The sequence below is a fragment of the Anoplopoma fimbria genome, chromosome 23, assembly GCF_027596085.1.
Source record: "Anoplopoma fimbria isolate UVic2021 breed Golden Eagle Sablefish chromosome 23, Afim_UVic_2022, whole genome shotgun sequence".
Taxonomy (NCBI): domain Eukaryota; kingdom Metazoa; phylum Chordata; class Actinopteri; order Perciformes; family Anoplopomatidae; genus Anoplopoma; species Anoplopoma fimbria.
Window position 1 is genome coordinate 6,222,528 of NC_072471.1, and position 12,500 is coordinate 6,235,027.

A 12,500-nucleotide genomic window follows, 5' to 3' on the forward strand; every position below is an offset into this window, starting at 1 on the left:
GCAGTCAAGGCATCAAGGTCCCAAAAATAAAATGTGGTATAATATGGAAATAAAAGAAAAATGTGTCCGGTAACTATCAACTGTAGTGTAGGGCATGGTGCTCAAATACAATGAAAACAGAGAAAGAAATCATCCAAATGCTGTCAAATTCAAAAAAATGACACTATTCCAAGCAAGCCCACTTTTATTATGCAAATGTCGCTGCAGGGAAATAATTCTTGAAGTTTGAAACTACTTTATTTTCACACAAAGAAATTGTAAAAAATGACAAGGGATGCAGTTTTGTGGTGGAAAGTCTTTTAAGCAGACGGATCCATCTGCTCCCTACTCTCCATTTAGGACTGTGGCTTTCTTGTTTTTGTCTCCTCCCTCCCTCCCCCTCCCTCCCCCCCCCCCCACCTCCCCACTTCTGTCCCCCTTCCTCCAAATCTTATGTCTAGCCATGTGCGTGCCCTCGGCCTGCCCCTAGCCTGGCGTTGCGGGCTTTGACCTCAAATGTTTTGGAGAGCGATGATAAGGGAGGACGGTCGCCCTACTTAGTGATTCATTTGCGCACTATTGGCTGTGCGAGGCGGACTGGTAGCCAGTATCCCTCCTCACCACTGGCTGAATATTTTTGCCCCATTGCACCATTTGGCTGACACTGTTAAAAACAAAAAAGGACTTGGCTCGCTTGGGGGTTTTGTGTTTAGTGCATAGGGGAGGAGGTTCCAAAGGGCTGCGTTAGAGGATAACATGACGGTTGCTTTTGAGGGAAGCAGTATTGTTGCCACCTCAATTTTTTTTTTTTTTTTTTGCACAGAATGTGTTTTGATACAGACCATTTATAAAAGGGGGGGGTTCTTTGTGTTCGGGACAGATGTAATATGTGCAACATTATCCAGAGTAAGCTATTCAAAATGTTTCACAGTGCTTTCAATAGTTCTATTTTTAATAGATTTCTTTTTTCTCATTTTTTCATTTTTTTTTTAGCAGACAGCACAGCAGTAAGTCTTTACAATGCATCCATGTGTCTGTCTGCAGGGCCAGTCCGACCGTCTGTCTCATCCCAAAAATTAAAAACTCAACACTGCACATGTTGAATCACAGTGTAGCCCCTTCACTCACTGCTTTTAGCTTTCTTTTTTAAAAACATTTTTGTTATATGGCATCCTTATTTAGGACCGCACGATCAGAACATTGGCTGCAACCTGCCCCAGCTGCTCCTGTAAATTTACCTGCACCCGTCTGCTAACAGCTTATCATGAATTGAGTGTCTGTTTGTTTGTTTGTTGTGGTAATACAGGTAATTTCATTCTGAAATCCAGGTTCTCTCCAGAGTCTATTCTGGGATCAGTTCGAGTTCGTTTAGTTTAATCACTTATTTGTATTCTGGCGTATGGACAATAACGCTGTGAATATAAGGTTATTAGATTAGATATATTAGATTTGGTATCGTGTGTACCACAACCAGCTTCATCCTTCATACTCTCTGCTTCAGGAAGTGTACGCCTTTTCTCTCTCTCTGTCTTTTCTCTCTCCCTCTTTTGCTCCATCACAGCCCTCTGCAGCCATTTAACGTTTATGCATGCACGATTGAGTGATGTTGTTAGCCTTACGTAAATGTTGACTGTTTTTAAGGTTCCCGGTGCGCTGCTTAATCCAAAAATAATGTCCACTTTGCCTGGGACACGCGTACTCTCTGCAGTGTATTTCTCTCAAAATGTTCTCTTCTAAATCAGCTAAATGAGTAGAAAAAGTAAGGCCTACTACTGTACACTCCACCGCCACACATCAGAAAGCATGACGCAGCTCCTGAGTCATGATTTCACCCTTGACGTTCCAGAAGCTGCAGAACGCTCGCAGCAGTAGCATCCACACATTTTGCAGCCCCCCCCCCAGCCCTGCGACACTGTACAATCCAGCTAGCGTCATGCCTCTGCAATAGTCAAAGATGATTCCTGAGCTTTAGCTGGTAATTTGGAACGAAGGGGAATTATTATTTTTATTTTTTTTACCCCAAATAGAACAGAACTCCCCCCGAGGACAGTGAGAGCAAACTGTTGTTATTGGGTCACGGTGGAGGCACAGCAGTGACTCTCTCCTTTTTTTTTTTTTTTTTTCTCTTTTTTTTTTTTTTTTCTCCTGTAACCTTCCCCTGCTGCTGCATAATAACAGTTTAAAGATGGTTGTACACACGTTTGTCTTGTCGGGGGGTTAATTTAATGATGCTAATGTTGTCAGTTTTTCTTGGTCCGGGAGATTTGTGGTTGAAATCGGCTCCCCGAGTCAAGTAATTAGGCTTTGTCTCTGTCCATGTTTTCACATAGCTCATCAAGGTGAAACAGCCCCTGTGTATGTTTTGTTTGATTGGGGGGGGGCACATTAATTTTCAACAGTTTGAACTGCAGGGAATGCTTAATGTCCCCTTTTTTTGTGAATAGCACCGCAACTGATGAGGACTCCTTTTTGTAGCTGGAACACAAAGCGGACCGGGCCCATTTTGAAAAATACTGGGCAGTTGCGATCAATTGTCGTCATTGATTCCTGTGGCTGCCTGAGTTCTAAATTGTAACATCTTCCCTCTCATTGTCTCCATTTTCTTGTTTTCTGACTCTTTCACCTCGCGGTCTTTGACTCGGCCTCGCTCCAATTCCCTCATAGACCTTTTCTAAAAGATGGAGAAGTACCCTTTTGTCCTGTGTGCCTCTCCACTCCTTGTGTATAATTGGCACAGAGTGCTGACATGTACACCCTTTGCCCCTAAGTGACATGACTCCATTTCTACTGTGAAACAGCTTATTAGTTTAAAAAAAAAAAAAGAAGAAAAATCCCTGTTTGTCTTTCCCTCTCCTCTTAGGTTAATTCTTTATCCCCTGTTGAAGTTCTCCGTTTTGTTTTGACCTGTGTCTATCAGAGTGCTAATGGCCTCCTAAAGTGACTTCTACCATGATTTAGCCTGTGTGTAACAGCCTCTCAGGTTCCATTATTCAGTGTCTGGGAATTGTCTTTAATGTATGACATTAAAACAAATATGGCCCCAAAAGAAGGATATCACCCAAGTTATCCTCATCCCCAGCAGTGGACGGCTAAGTCCGCAGCTAAGGCACCAAAATGCAGGATTCCTGTCTGGCAGTACTTCCCTAAAAGGTCCCATCATCCCACTGCAACGGACTTGGTAGGGATGAAAGACCCTGACAATAAGCGCCCCCACCCCCCGACTGACAACAAAATGGAGGACATCGGTTCTTGGCTGAGCGCTTTCCACTGGCCGTGTGTGAGATTAACTCACCTCTGAGGTTCCATGCTGTGCTGCTGACTCCGCTAGTAAAAAAAAAAAAAAAGTGGAGAAGGATGCAAGTGAGGGAGTAAGGAATGAAGGATAGAAAAGCTATTAAACTCAAAGGTTGTTACATTTCTGCCAAGGTTAAAAGGAACCGGCTGGTAGGTTTCCAGAACTCCTTTTTTTCCCCCGGGCCGACACAACACAACCTCCTGTGCAGTCACGTCAGGAAGTATTGTCACTGAAACATTTGCACAGATTTTTTTCCAGTTTTGTTTTTTACCAGTGGAGTTTATCCTCACAAGATTCATCCAGAAGACCCTAATGAAAGCGTGAGCCCACATGCTCGAAAACGTACAAACACATGCTCCCAACCCGCCGCTCCCCATGTGTTCTCGCCGCATCCATCAGCCCAGCTGTGTGCCACACCTGGCGGCTCCGAGCGACTTGAAGAGGCATTAAAAAATGAATGAGAACCATTGAGGGGAAGAGGAAACGAGGAATTAATCCAACCCTGTGTGTGTGCTCATTTGGAAGAGTGTTACTTCTGTTTGTATGACAGATAATGATGGCATTCATAGAGGAGTGTGGGAGGGGCGGGGGTGGCGAGCATACTGGTATTGTCATTCATAGCGTTAGTCGTCCTGTTTAGCGCCTGCCGTTTATTTTCCCGCTGCGTCATTGTCATTTGCTGTATTATGTTTTTCTTTTTTTCCATCCCGCCCCTATAAAAACCGCACCTGTCACCCATGTGTGTAGGTATGTGTGTGTGTTCCTGTATTTGTTTGTGTGTGTGTGTGTGTGTGTTTGTCTCTTTTACTCCGGGAGCAACACAAAACCTCAGCCTCCTTTTTTTATTTTTTTAATGCATATAAGATCTATTTGTGGCCTGCTCCTGTCAGTGAGTGGGTGAGCGTATTGAGGGAATTATTATTATTATTTATTTTTTGTTTGTGCAGCTGTGTGCGTGTGGCACACATCTGTGTACACGCACCATGTGTATGCACATAGTGTCGGCTCGCCTTTTGTGCATCAGTTTAACGCAGAGTGTATTTGCTTTGGCTGTTTGCATCCGTATCCTTGGTAACTGTGTACCTTGATTCTTTTTTTTTTGTGGGGGGGGAGTGCAGTGTGTCGGGATTGACTGTTTGAGGAAGGCGTTTTGTGCGACTGTGCACGTGTTGAAAAATGCCGCTGTACACATTCAAATCATTCAGCGAGTTCGGAGTTCAGATCCTACCTGTCACAGGACTGAAGTCGAGTTAAAAGCGGGGAAACGGACATCTGAAAGTGTGCTTATCCATGTTTATGTCACTCCGCTTTGAAAAGTGCAGCGTGATTGATCTCTCTCTTTCCTTTTTGTCTCTTCCCTCCCAATTCTCCCTCCGTCTCTGTCCAGGAGAAGAACAAGGACAAAGACAAACGTTTCCGTCCGATCTACGACATCCCCTACATGTTCGAGGCCCGTGAGTTCCTGAGGAAGAAGCTCATCGGTAAAAAGGTAAGAACCACTGACAGAAATTGAAACCTCCTAATCCCTGTGTGTGTGTGTGTGTGTGTGTGTGTGTGTGTGTGTGTGTGTGTGTGTGTGTGTGTGTGTGTGTGTGTGTGTGTGTGTGTGTGTGTGTGTGTGTGTGTGTGTGTGTGTGTGTGTGTGTGTGTGTGTGTGTGTGTGTGTGTGTGTGTACTTGATTTGCCTCTAATCAGCTTTTAATAGATTAAACAATAGCTCTAAACAGGGATTCCCCCAGTGGCTGTACATAAGCTCGAACACCCTTCTCCCCCACCCCCCCGCCTCACCGGAAGCCAAACACACACATTTCTGAAGCCCTTAGCTAGATATCCATTCCTCTCCCTCCCTCAGTTTGAATACCAAGTACCCTCTGTAGATGCCCTGGGGCTTGGTATTGGCCCGGTCGCACCCTTTAAACAAGCAGTGTTGATTCCCCCCCTCTTGTGCACATTGAGCTACTGAGTCTGTACACCTAAGGGGGGCTGCAATGATTTACACACATCTGACCCAGCAGAACCCCTGGCGCTGAGCTGGAGATCACTTAAGACTCACACACACACACAACACACACACACTGCATGAACATCTGCCTTTTGTAAAAGTTTTTGTTATGAGGAAGTTTGCCAACTTTGCATCACATTTAAAAATAAAAAAATAAAAATAAAAGTTTCGTAGCGCACACAGTAGATTGCTTTTACACCTGAGTCCCCTCAGTAAATGGGTTAAAATGACGCCTACATTGTTGTCACTGAACGTACAGTGGCACTAATGGCTGAGGGAGAGAAGGCGGCTGTTGCTCACAGGCATGCCTAGAGCTGTTGTCCACTGCCTGAACTGAATGATGGTTCCTCTTAACAGTTGTCAGAATCAGCGGGGGGGGGCCACATTATAATGTGAGCCATTGCTGGAAAAGATTGGAATCTGTCTTGCGAAAATGTGGAAATGTGGAAATGCCGAGTCGAGAGTGCAGATGGACGGAAAGCTGATGATGCACTGCTGCGCAATCATACTGACAAAACAACTTCCCTAGTCTGAATCTGCAAAACAGTATGGAGTTCATGAGATAACAAATCCATTCTCAGTGTGTTTTTCATATCTCTACCCATGTTTTTAAAAAAAAAAAAAAAAAAAAAAAAAAAAAAAAAAAAAAAAGATTTCAGTATTGCCTGATCAAAACAAAAACATGCACCCACTCAAAGCCAAAAGCCAAGAGAGTTCCTTTTGGCATTCAGTACAGGAGTGAGATTCATATCCCTGCCCCAGCATCTCATCACAGTCATTTTAATCATCCTCATTAATGTTTTTTTAATGACACAAAATGTAGCCGTTAGCCGGCTTTTGACGAGTGAAGCGAGAATAATGATTCCGCTGTTTTTTTTTGTTTTTTTTTGTGGTTTTTGTTGGGAGATTTTGTGTGTGTGTTGTGTGTGTGGAGTGTGTGTGTGTGTGTGTGTGTGTGTGTGTGTGTGTGTGTGTGTGTGTGTGTGTGTGTGTGTGTGTGTGTGTGTGTGTGTGTGTGTGTGTGTGTGTGTGTGTGTGTGTGTGTATGATGGGCAAAGGCTGACTGTAGCCTTGTCAAGGTGTAAAAAAAAAAAATACTGTGCAAAATACACCATTAGCATTGTGATGAAATGTGTGTGTGTGTGTGTGCTCAGGTTTGTAACACCAAGCCATACAATGTGTGTAATGTAACATATTGGGCTTATTTGTAGAAGCGAAAGCCTTCATTAAAACACACAACAAGTGTGTGTGTGTGTGTTGTGAACATGCATGTAGATGAAGTCATTATCTATATATACGGGCATTTAGAAACATGTTATACACACATGCAAACCCACACCTGTCTACAGTGGCCATTAGCCGTTTGCTCATGCTAGCACTAATGGCATGCAACACAAAGAAAAGGAACAATAAAAATGTAATGAAATCATTTAGAACATAATAATCATGCATGTACTATAAGGTGCAACATTTCTTCCACTTTGTTATAATTGTACACACACACACACACACACACACACACACACACACACACACACACACACACACACACACACACACAACATCGCTCAGCTCAATCTCTGCAGCTTTTTATACCTGGTTTGATTTCCCAGTATTGCTTGTTTAGACTCCAGGGTATTTCAAAAGTCAGCTCAGCTGAAATGATACATGATAAAAGTGTGCATGTTTTTTTTTTTTTTTTTACCAGAGTGCATCAGTGGCCCTGTATAGAATCTGCATTCTAAATGCAATCCTGGATGATTCAGTCACATGTGGACAGCTCTACTTGCGGGTGGGAGTCCACTCCATCACACGTTGAGAGATTTGATAACTGAGGCTACAGTTGGTGGTGGTGGTGGTGGTGGTGGTCATCAGGGATCAATTTATTCACTTGCAGAGTGGTGTGAATGCAAATGGAACCTCATCAGTGTTGTAATATGTGGAAAGCAAACAAACCTCCAAAGCCCAGTCCATCAATAACCATCTACTCTCTCTCTCGCTGCCATGTTATCCAATGACTTTATTTATTATCTGTATTTGGCAATTCTCCTGTCTGTGGCATCACACTTCTATTCCCATACATGCATGCATGCATTTATCTATGTATGTATACATGAGAAGTGTGACGCCACAGACAGGCAGATCTTAATGCGTGCATGCAGTGTACGCCACTTTATTCCCCTCCACTTTATTAGTATTGAAGGTAAGTATCCCTAGGGTGTGCGTTTAAGCTCTCAGAAGTGGGTTCGGTTTAAGTGGAGAGCTCTTTCCCATTTGCCGACGATACACCGTCCTCCTTCCTCAATCAGCAAGATCAATAACAGAAGAGCTGTGGCAACGTCGAGGCCCTCCCGTTCCTACACGGTTGCTAAGACACAAGGCTAAAGCCCTGATTTAAACCCACTCAACATTTATCATGTTTTTACAAATATGAGGCCTTAAAATATGGAGCAGTTTTTTTTCAAAGACAAGCAATCAACCCTTTTATCTGCCTTGCCAACGAGGCAGAATTATTCTGGATGCAATGATCACAGGCTCTCTGCGGATGAATGTTTATACGCAAGCAGAATACTTAACCCCTCAAAGGTTTTAGAGTTACACTTTGCTACCTCGGCCTACTTGGGCCTACTTCAAGTTGGATGCAGGTAGGTGCACAGATGCACGTTGCACTCCAGCAAGGAGAGGAGTTTAGTCGACCCACTTACTGTCACCCTGTCTCCAAACACTAAGCTCTATAGAGACAGATTTGGAGCAGTAAGCATTAGGAGAGACTCTAAGACCACCGCTTTCCTTGAATTTCGGCTCCACAGAGCGCCTCCTTTCTTTCTGACACAAACCGAGACAAAAGATTTCACCTTAACAGTGGGGTAATAGGGTCTTGACCCTGTTGGATTTAAAAGGGAATACTCTGTCTGGTCTGGGTCAGCCCTGAAAGGGGAAGAGGACTTGAGTCGCATACAGAGGTGGGACTGCAGATTCGACGATATTCCATTTCAGAGCTCCGACACTGCCAAGGATTCAAATGCATTACATGAATCGTGAAAACCAGCTGATTTTTTTCCCCCCTGAATAAACCCGCTAGAACGTGACTAAGCATTAACTACGAGTCTCGAAGCTCAAAGCCGTAATCCCACCGGTCTGCTTTTTGGGAATAAAGCTAAATTAAATTGTTCTTTCTATTTAACCCACAATTCCTCATCTCTATAAGGTGTATCTTTTTTTTTTTTTTTTTGGCAGAGAGGAATTGGTGCAATACCTGGTTTTGTCTTTTGAAAGAAGACTTCATAGCCACAGTTGTTAATGGAATCTTGTTCTCAGCATCAACTCAAACAACCGTACATCTGCGATCAATCTAGTCTTAATAGAATGCATTTGATTTCATCATTTACTTTTTTTTTTTTTTTTTTTGCCAGTCAAGAGCCAATTATCAGTAGTGGTCGTCAAAGTGATAATTACAGTAAACGTGTTTTGTTTGACGTAAGGTGACATTTAGAGGTCACGATCATTAAGTTAGTCATTGCATCTTATGTCAAAAAAACTTGTGAACTATCAGTTTAAGGGTAGCTAAATATGCTCCGAGGCATTTTCTGTTTTCTCCTTTCTCTCTGTCACTGTACGTCTGTCTCCCCCGTCTCTTTCTAATACGTATCCCCATCCCCCCCATTGAAATGGCAGCGTTTGCACGGTGACATAATCCCAAAAAAAGCTCGATTTGGCTAACTTTATAAGTAGTGCTTCTTGTGCGCCTGGGTCTCAGCCTCAGCAGAAAAAAAACCAAAGAAAAAAAAAACCCCAGTCCAATGGAAATGTTGCATTAAGCCACTTATCAGGGTTGAGCACATTCGGATAATCCTGCGTGCTCAAAGTGGCTCCTGTTATGCAGCTGCTTGTGTAGTACTGTTAGCGCGTAGAGTTCTCCCCTCTTATTTGGTGTGCGTGCGGGTGCGTGTGTGCACTGAGAACGCTGCGTGTGCAGTGTAGTATTTGTTGCTGTGTGTGTGTATTTGTGAAAGTGAGACTTGGGGTGGGGGTAGGGGGTAGTTTCAGGTATGTGTGTTCAAGCAGACGGTAAGCGTGTAAACCTAAGCGTCACCGGGCCCATGGTTGAAAATCCAGATGGGGCTCCCCCCTTCTCCTGCTTCCCTCTCTTCTTGTCACCGTTGTGCTGACCCAGCCTGAGGTTTTCTTTCCTTCCAGCACAGCTCACTTCATTACAGCCTGCTAAAAAAAAACCCAGAAGCAACTTAAGCACCTCTCTTTCACTTTGTTCTGCTTTTCTTTACCTCTTCAAGGCTTAAAGATATAAGATATATTATTATTCAAACCTACTGTGATTGGATATTTTCCACAGTGCAGTGGGAAGCTGCTGCATCACCTGTGTTTGTCTAAAGTCCTGTTCTCACAGTACACATTGAGACATCTAGTACTGCTTATTCTGCTATAGTTGTTTTTACTAGTATTAATACTCCTACTTCATTTCTCCTTTCATCCTATTCACTACTAATACTACTACTTCTAAAATAACTACATTATCAATGAGACATCAACATTCTGCATAACTATAGCTTTGTTTTCTACCTGCTTCTGTACTTTATTAAAACAAACCGTTTGCCTCTATTTTACACAATCTGACAAAATAATAGTATGAGAACTTTTGTTGATTCTCTGCACTATATAATAAGAAATATTATATATAATATTATTGAAATGACAATTTACTTTGTCAAAAGTCCAGTTGAGAATTGTTAGGGAGTGTTTTTATCTGGTTTACAGGGTTACTAGGGTCTAGATTATGTCCATTATCGCACGTGGGTCCAATGGGATACGAAGGTTCGACCTACTGCTGCTCGAAATTTTGAAAAATTACTGAAATGGCCCACAGGGTGCGAGCTTGTGATGGCCAAAAATCCCATTTTGTTCCCAACAATATCTATGAACACATCTAGTAAATATGGTGCTTTTATCACCAAATTATAATGTTTTATGTGTTGAGCTTTCTCACCCCACCATTAGTAAAAACATCCATTAGTTAGTGCTAACTTTGGTCCCATGTGGAGTATATAAACACTGAAAACACCAACAAATACTGCCCTCCTTATCATTCCCCTGCTTCCTAATCCATCTACTGCCCCTCCGTCTCACTCTCCCGTGGGGGGGGGCTTTTAGATAGCTTTACCTTATCAGGAGATCGCTTAGATGGCCCGTCGAGAATGGGCCTAGATCTCCTTTTAATCTAACATCGCTTGGTCAGAGTTTATAATCTGTCATCGCCTTGCTTAATGGGGAAACGACTTGTAACACAGTTTATGGCTTTCTGCATTATATTATGCTTGTGTGTTTTCTTAAATCTCCTCTTCAAAAGTCTATATTTGTGATCGTGTTTGCTTTCTCATTTCATCTCATTTTGTCCTGTCTAGCCAACTTTCATCCTTCCTGTTCTTCATTGCTTTCTTATGTCCTCTAATCTCCAATCACTCAGGCCTGGCAATGCTTAGCCATTAAACAGATAATGTACCCAAGAACAACACACTTCATTTGAATGGCATCTCTTTTTTTTTTTTTTTTTTTTTTTTCTATAAAGCTGAGTTGACATGAAACGCTGTCATGTTTGGGCTACGAGGAAATGAGAGAGCTTCGACGACGTGGGAGTGAGGATAAAATAATTTCCTTCAAGACGATGAGACGCTCCTTTGCGTGGTTACCCAAATTAATGAAATTGGGGGGTGGGGGTGTTTTTTCTTTTTAAAAGCGAGGATATTGCATAACACTCTGTGGCTGAGAAGCTCACTTACCAATTCTGTAGCTGAAAGTATGACTATTAGGATATGATGTGATATTAATGAACATGGCTGTGTGCAAGGGGATGTTTATTTTCCAACTGATGCTACAGCTGGGATAAACACGTTGTCTCATGAAAGGTTAAATAGAATATGTAGCGTTCACTTGAGATTAAAATGAAGGCTGAGTTCATCTCTTATTTCTTTCAGATAATGCCCTCAAAAATATAACTTTAGCAACTCGTTAGCTACATTTATGACCCTCCAACACATTCAAATGTTGTGCGATAGCAGCTTTAGATACACTCTCTTTTTGTATGTAGGGTTTCAGCAACTGTGGCCTCCCCCAAAAAATCCATCTCCTGCTATCTGTTTCACTTTGTCCATCTGCTCTTGAAAAGCACACACTTGGTGCTGAACAGAACCCCTCTAACAGATCCATCCTGCCCTGACAGGAGCTGTTCTCTCCTCTTGCTCACGTCACCATGTTCTCGTTCTCGTCCTGTCCATCTAATCACGAGCTGACGTGGTTCTGTGTCGTGGCGGTTGGCGTCTCTTTCATGTCCCCCCCCCCCCCCCCCCCTGTAATGGGCTCTGTCTCCATTTGACTCGTGTCTAAGCTGTGACGATGTGCTGCAGAGCCACATTCACACATCCCCCCCCCCCTTCCCCCTCCTCCTATCGCACTAGGTTGACACGTGGCTCTTAAACTGCCGATTTTGTGTAGAGGTACAGCTGCATCCCTGCCGCTAGCGCTGTCTGTGTCTGGGGCCGCAAAGCAGGCTTTCCCCGTCATACGCCTGTGGAGAAACACACACGAACACACACGAACACACACGAACACACACACAGCTGAGTGACAAAATTGTATTTTCAGGGTGGGTGGACTGGAGTCCATCCCAAGGGAGCTGTTTTGAGAACACAGTGTAGGGTCATTTGGGTTCCATGACTGTTCCCAGTGTGTGTGTGTGCGTGTGTGTGTGCGTGTGTGTGTGTGTGTGTGTGTGTGCGTGCGTGTGTGTGTATAGTCCCAAACACCCACAGTGTGTTAATGCTGCTCCCCTCGGGAGATCTACAGTGCTTGCTGATGTGATTCACACTGACTCGGGGTGACCTTGAGAATTGGGACACACACACACAAGTGGGAACACTCCCTGCACTAATTGTGACTGTAACTGGTATTGCTTTTAGTTTGTCTCAGTGCTCTTGTTTTTTTTTTTTTTTTTTTTCTTATTCTCTTGCTTTTCATTTTTTTTTTGCTTTTTCCTTTAGGTCAATGTGACAGTTGACTACATCAGAGCAGCTACCGGTCCAGGAGAAGGCACCCCTGCATTCTCAGAACGCACCTGCGCTACAGTCACAATTGGCGGCATGTAAGTGACACACTATGCCACGCTGAATAGTGCCATTTCTTTTTTTTCTTCTCTTCTATTTTGGTTTATTCTAC

General features: G+C 43.3%; 1 protein-coding gene across 1 annotated transcript in view; it reads left to right on the forward strand.

The window, feature by feature from the left end:
• snd1 (staphylococcal nuclease and tudor domain containing 1) overlaps positions 1-12,500 on the forward strand; it is a 168,208-nt gene that overhangs the window by 24,390 nt on the left and 131,318 nt on the right. The window contains exons 12-13 of the mRNA XM_054624250.1: positions 4,662-4,763; positions 12,326-12,426. Of these exons, the coding sequence (XP_054480225.1) occupies positions 4,662-4,763; positions 12,326-12,426 (203 nt within the window). The remainder of the gene's footprint in view (positions 1-4,661; positions 4,764-12,325; positions 12,427-12,500) is intronic.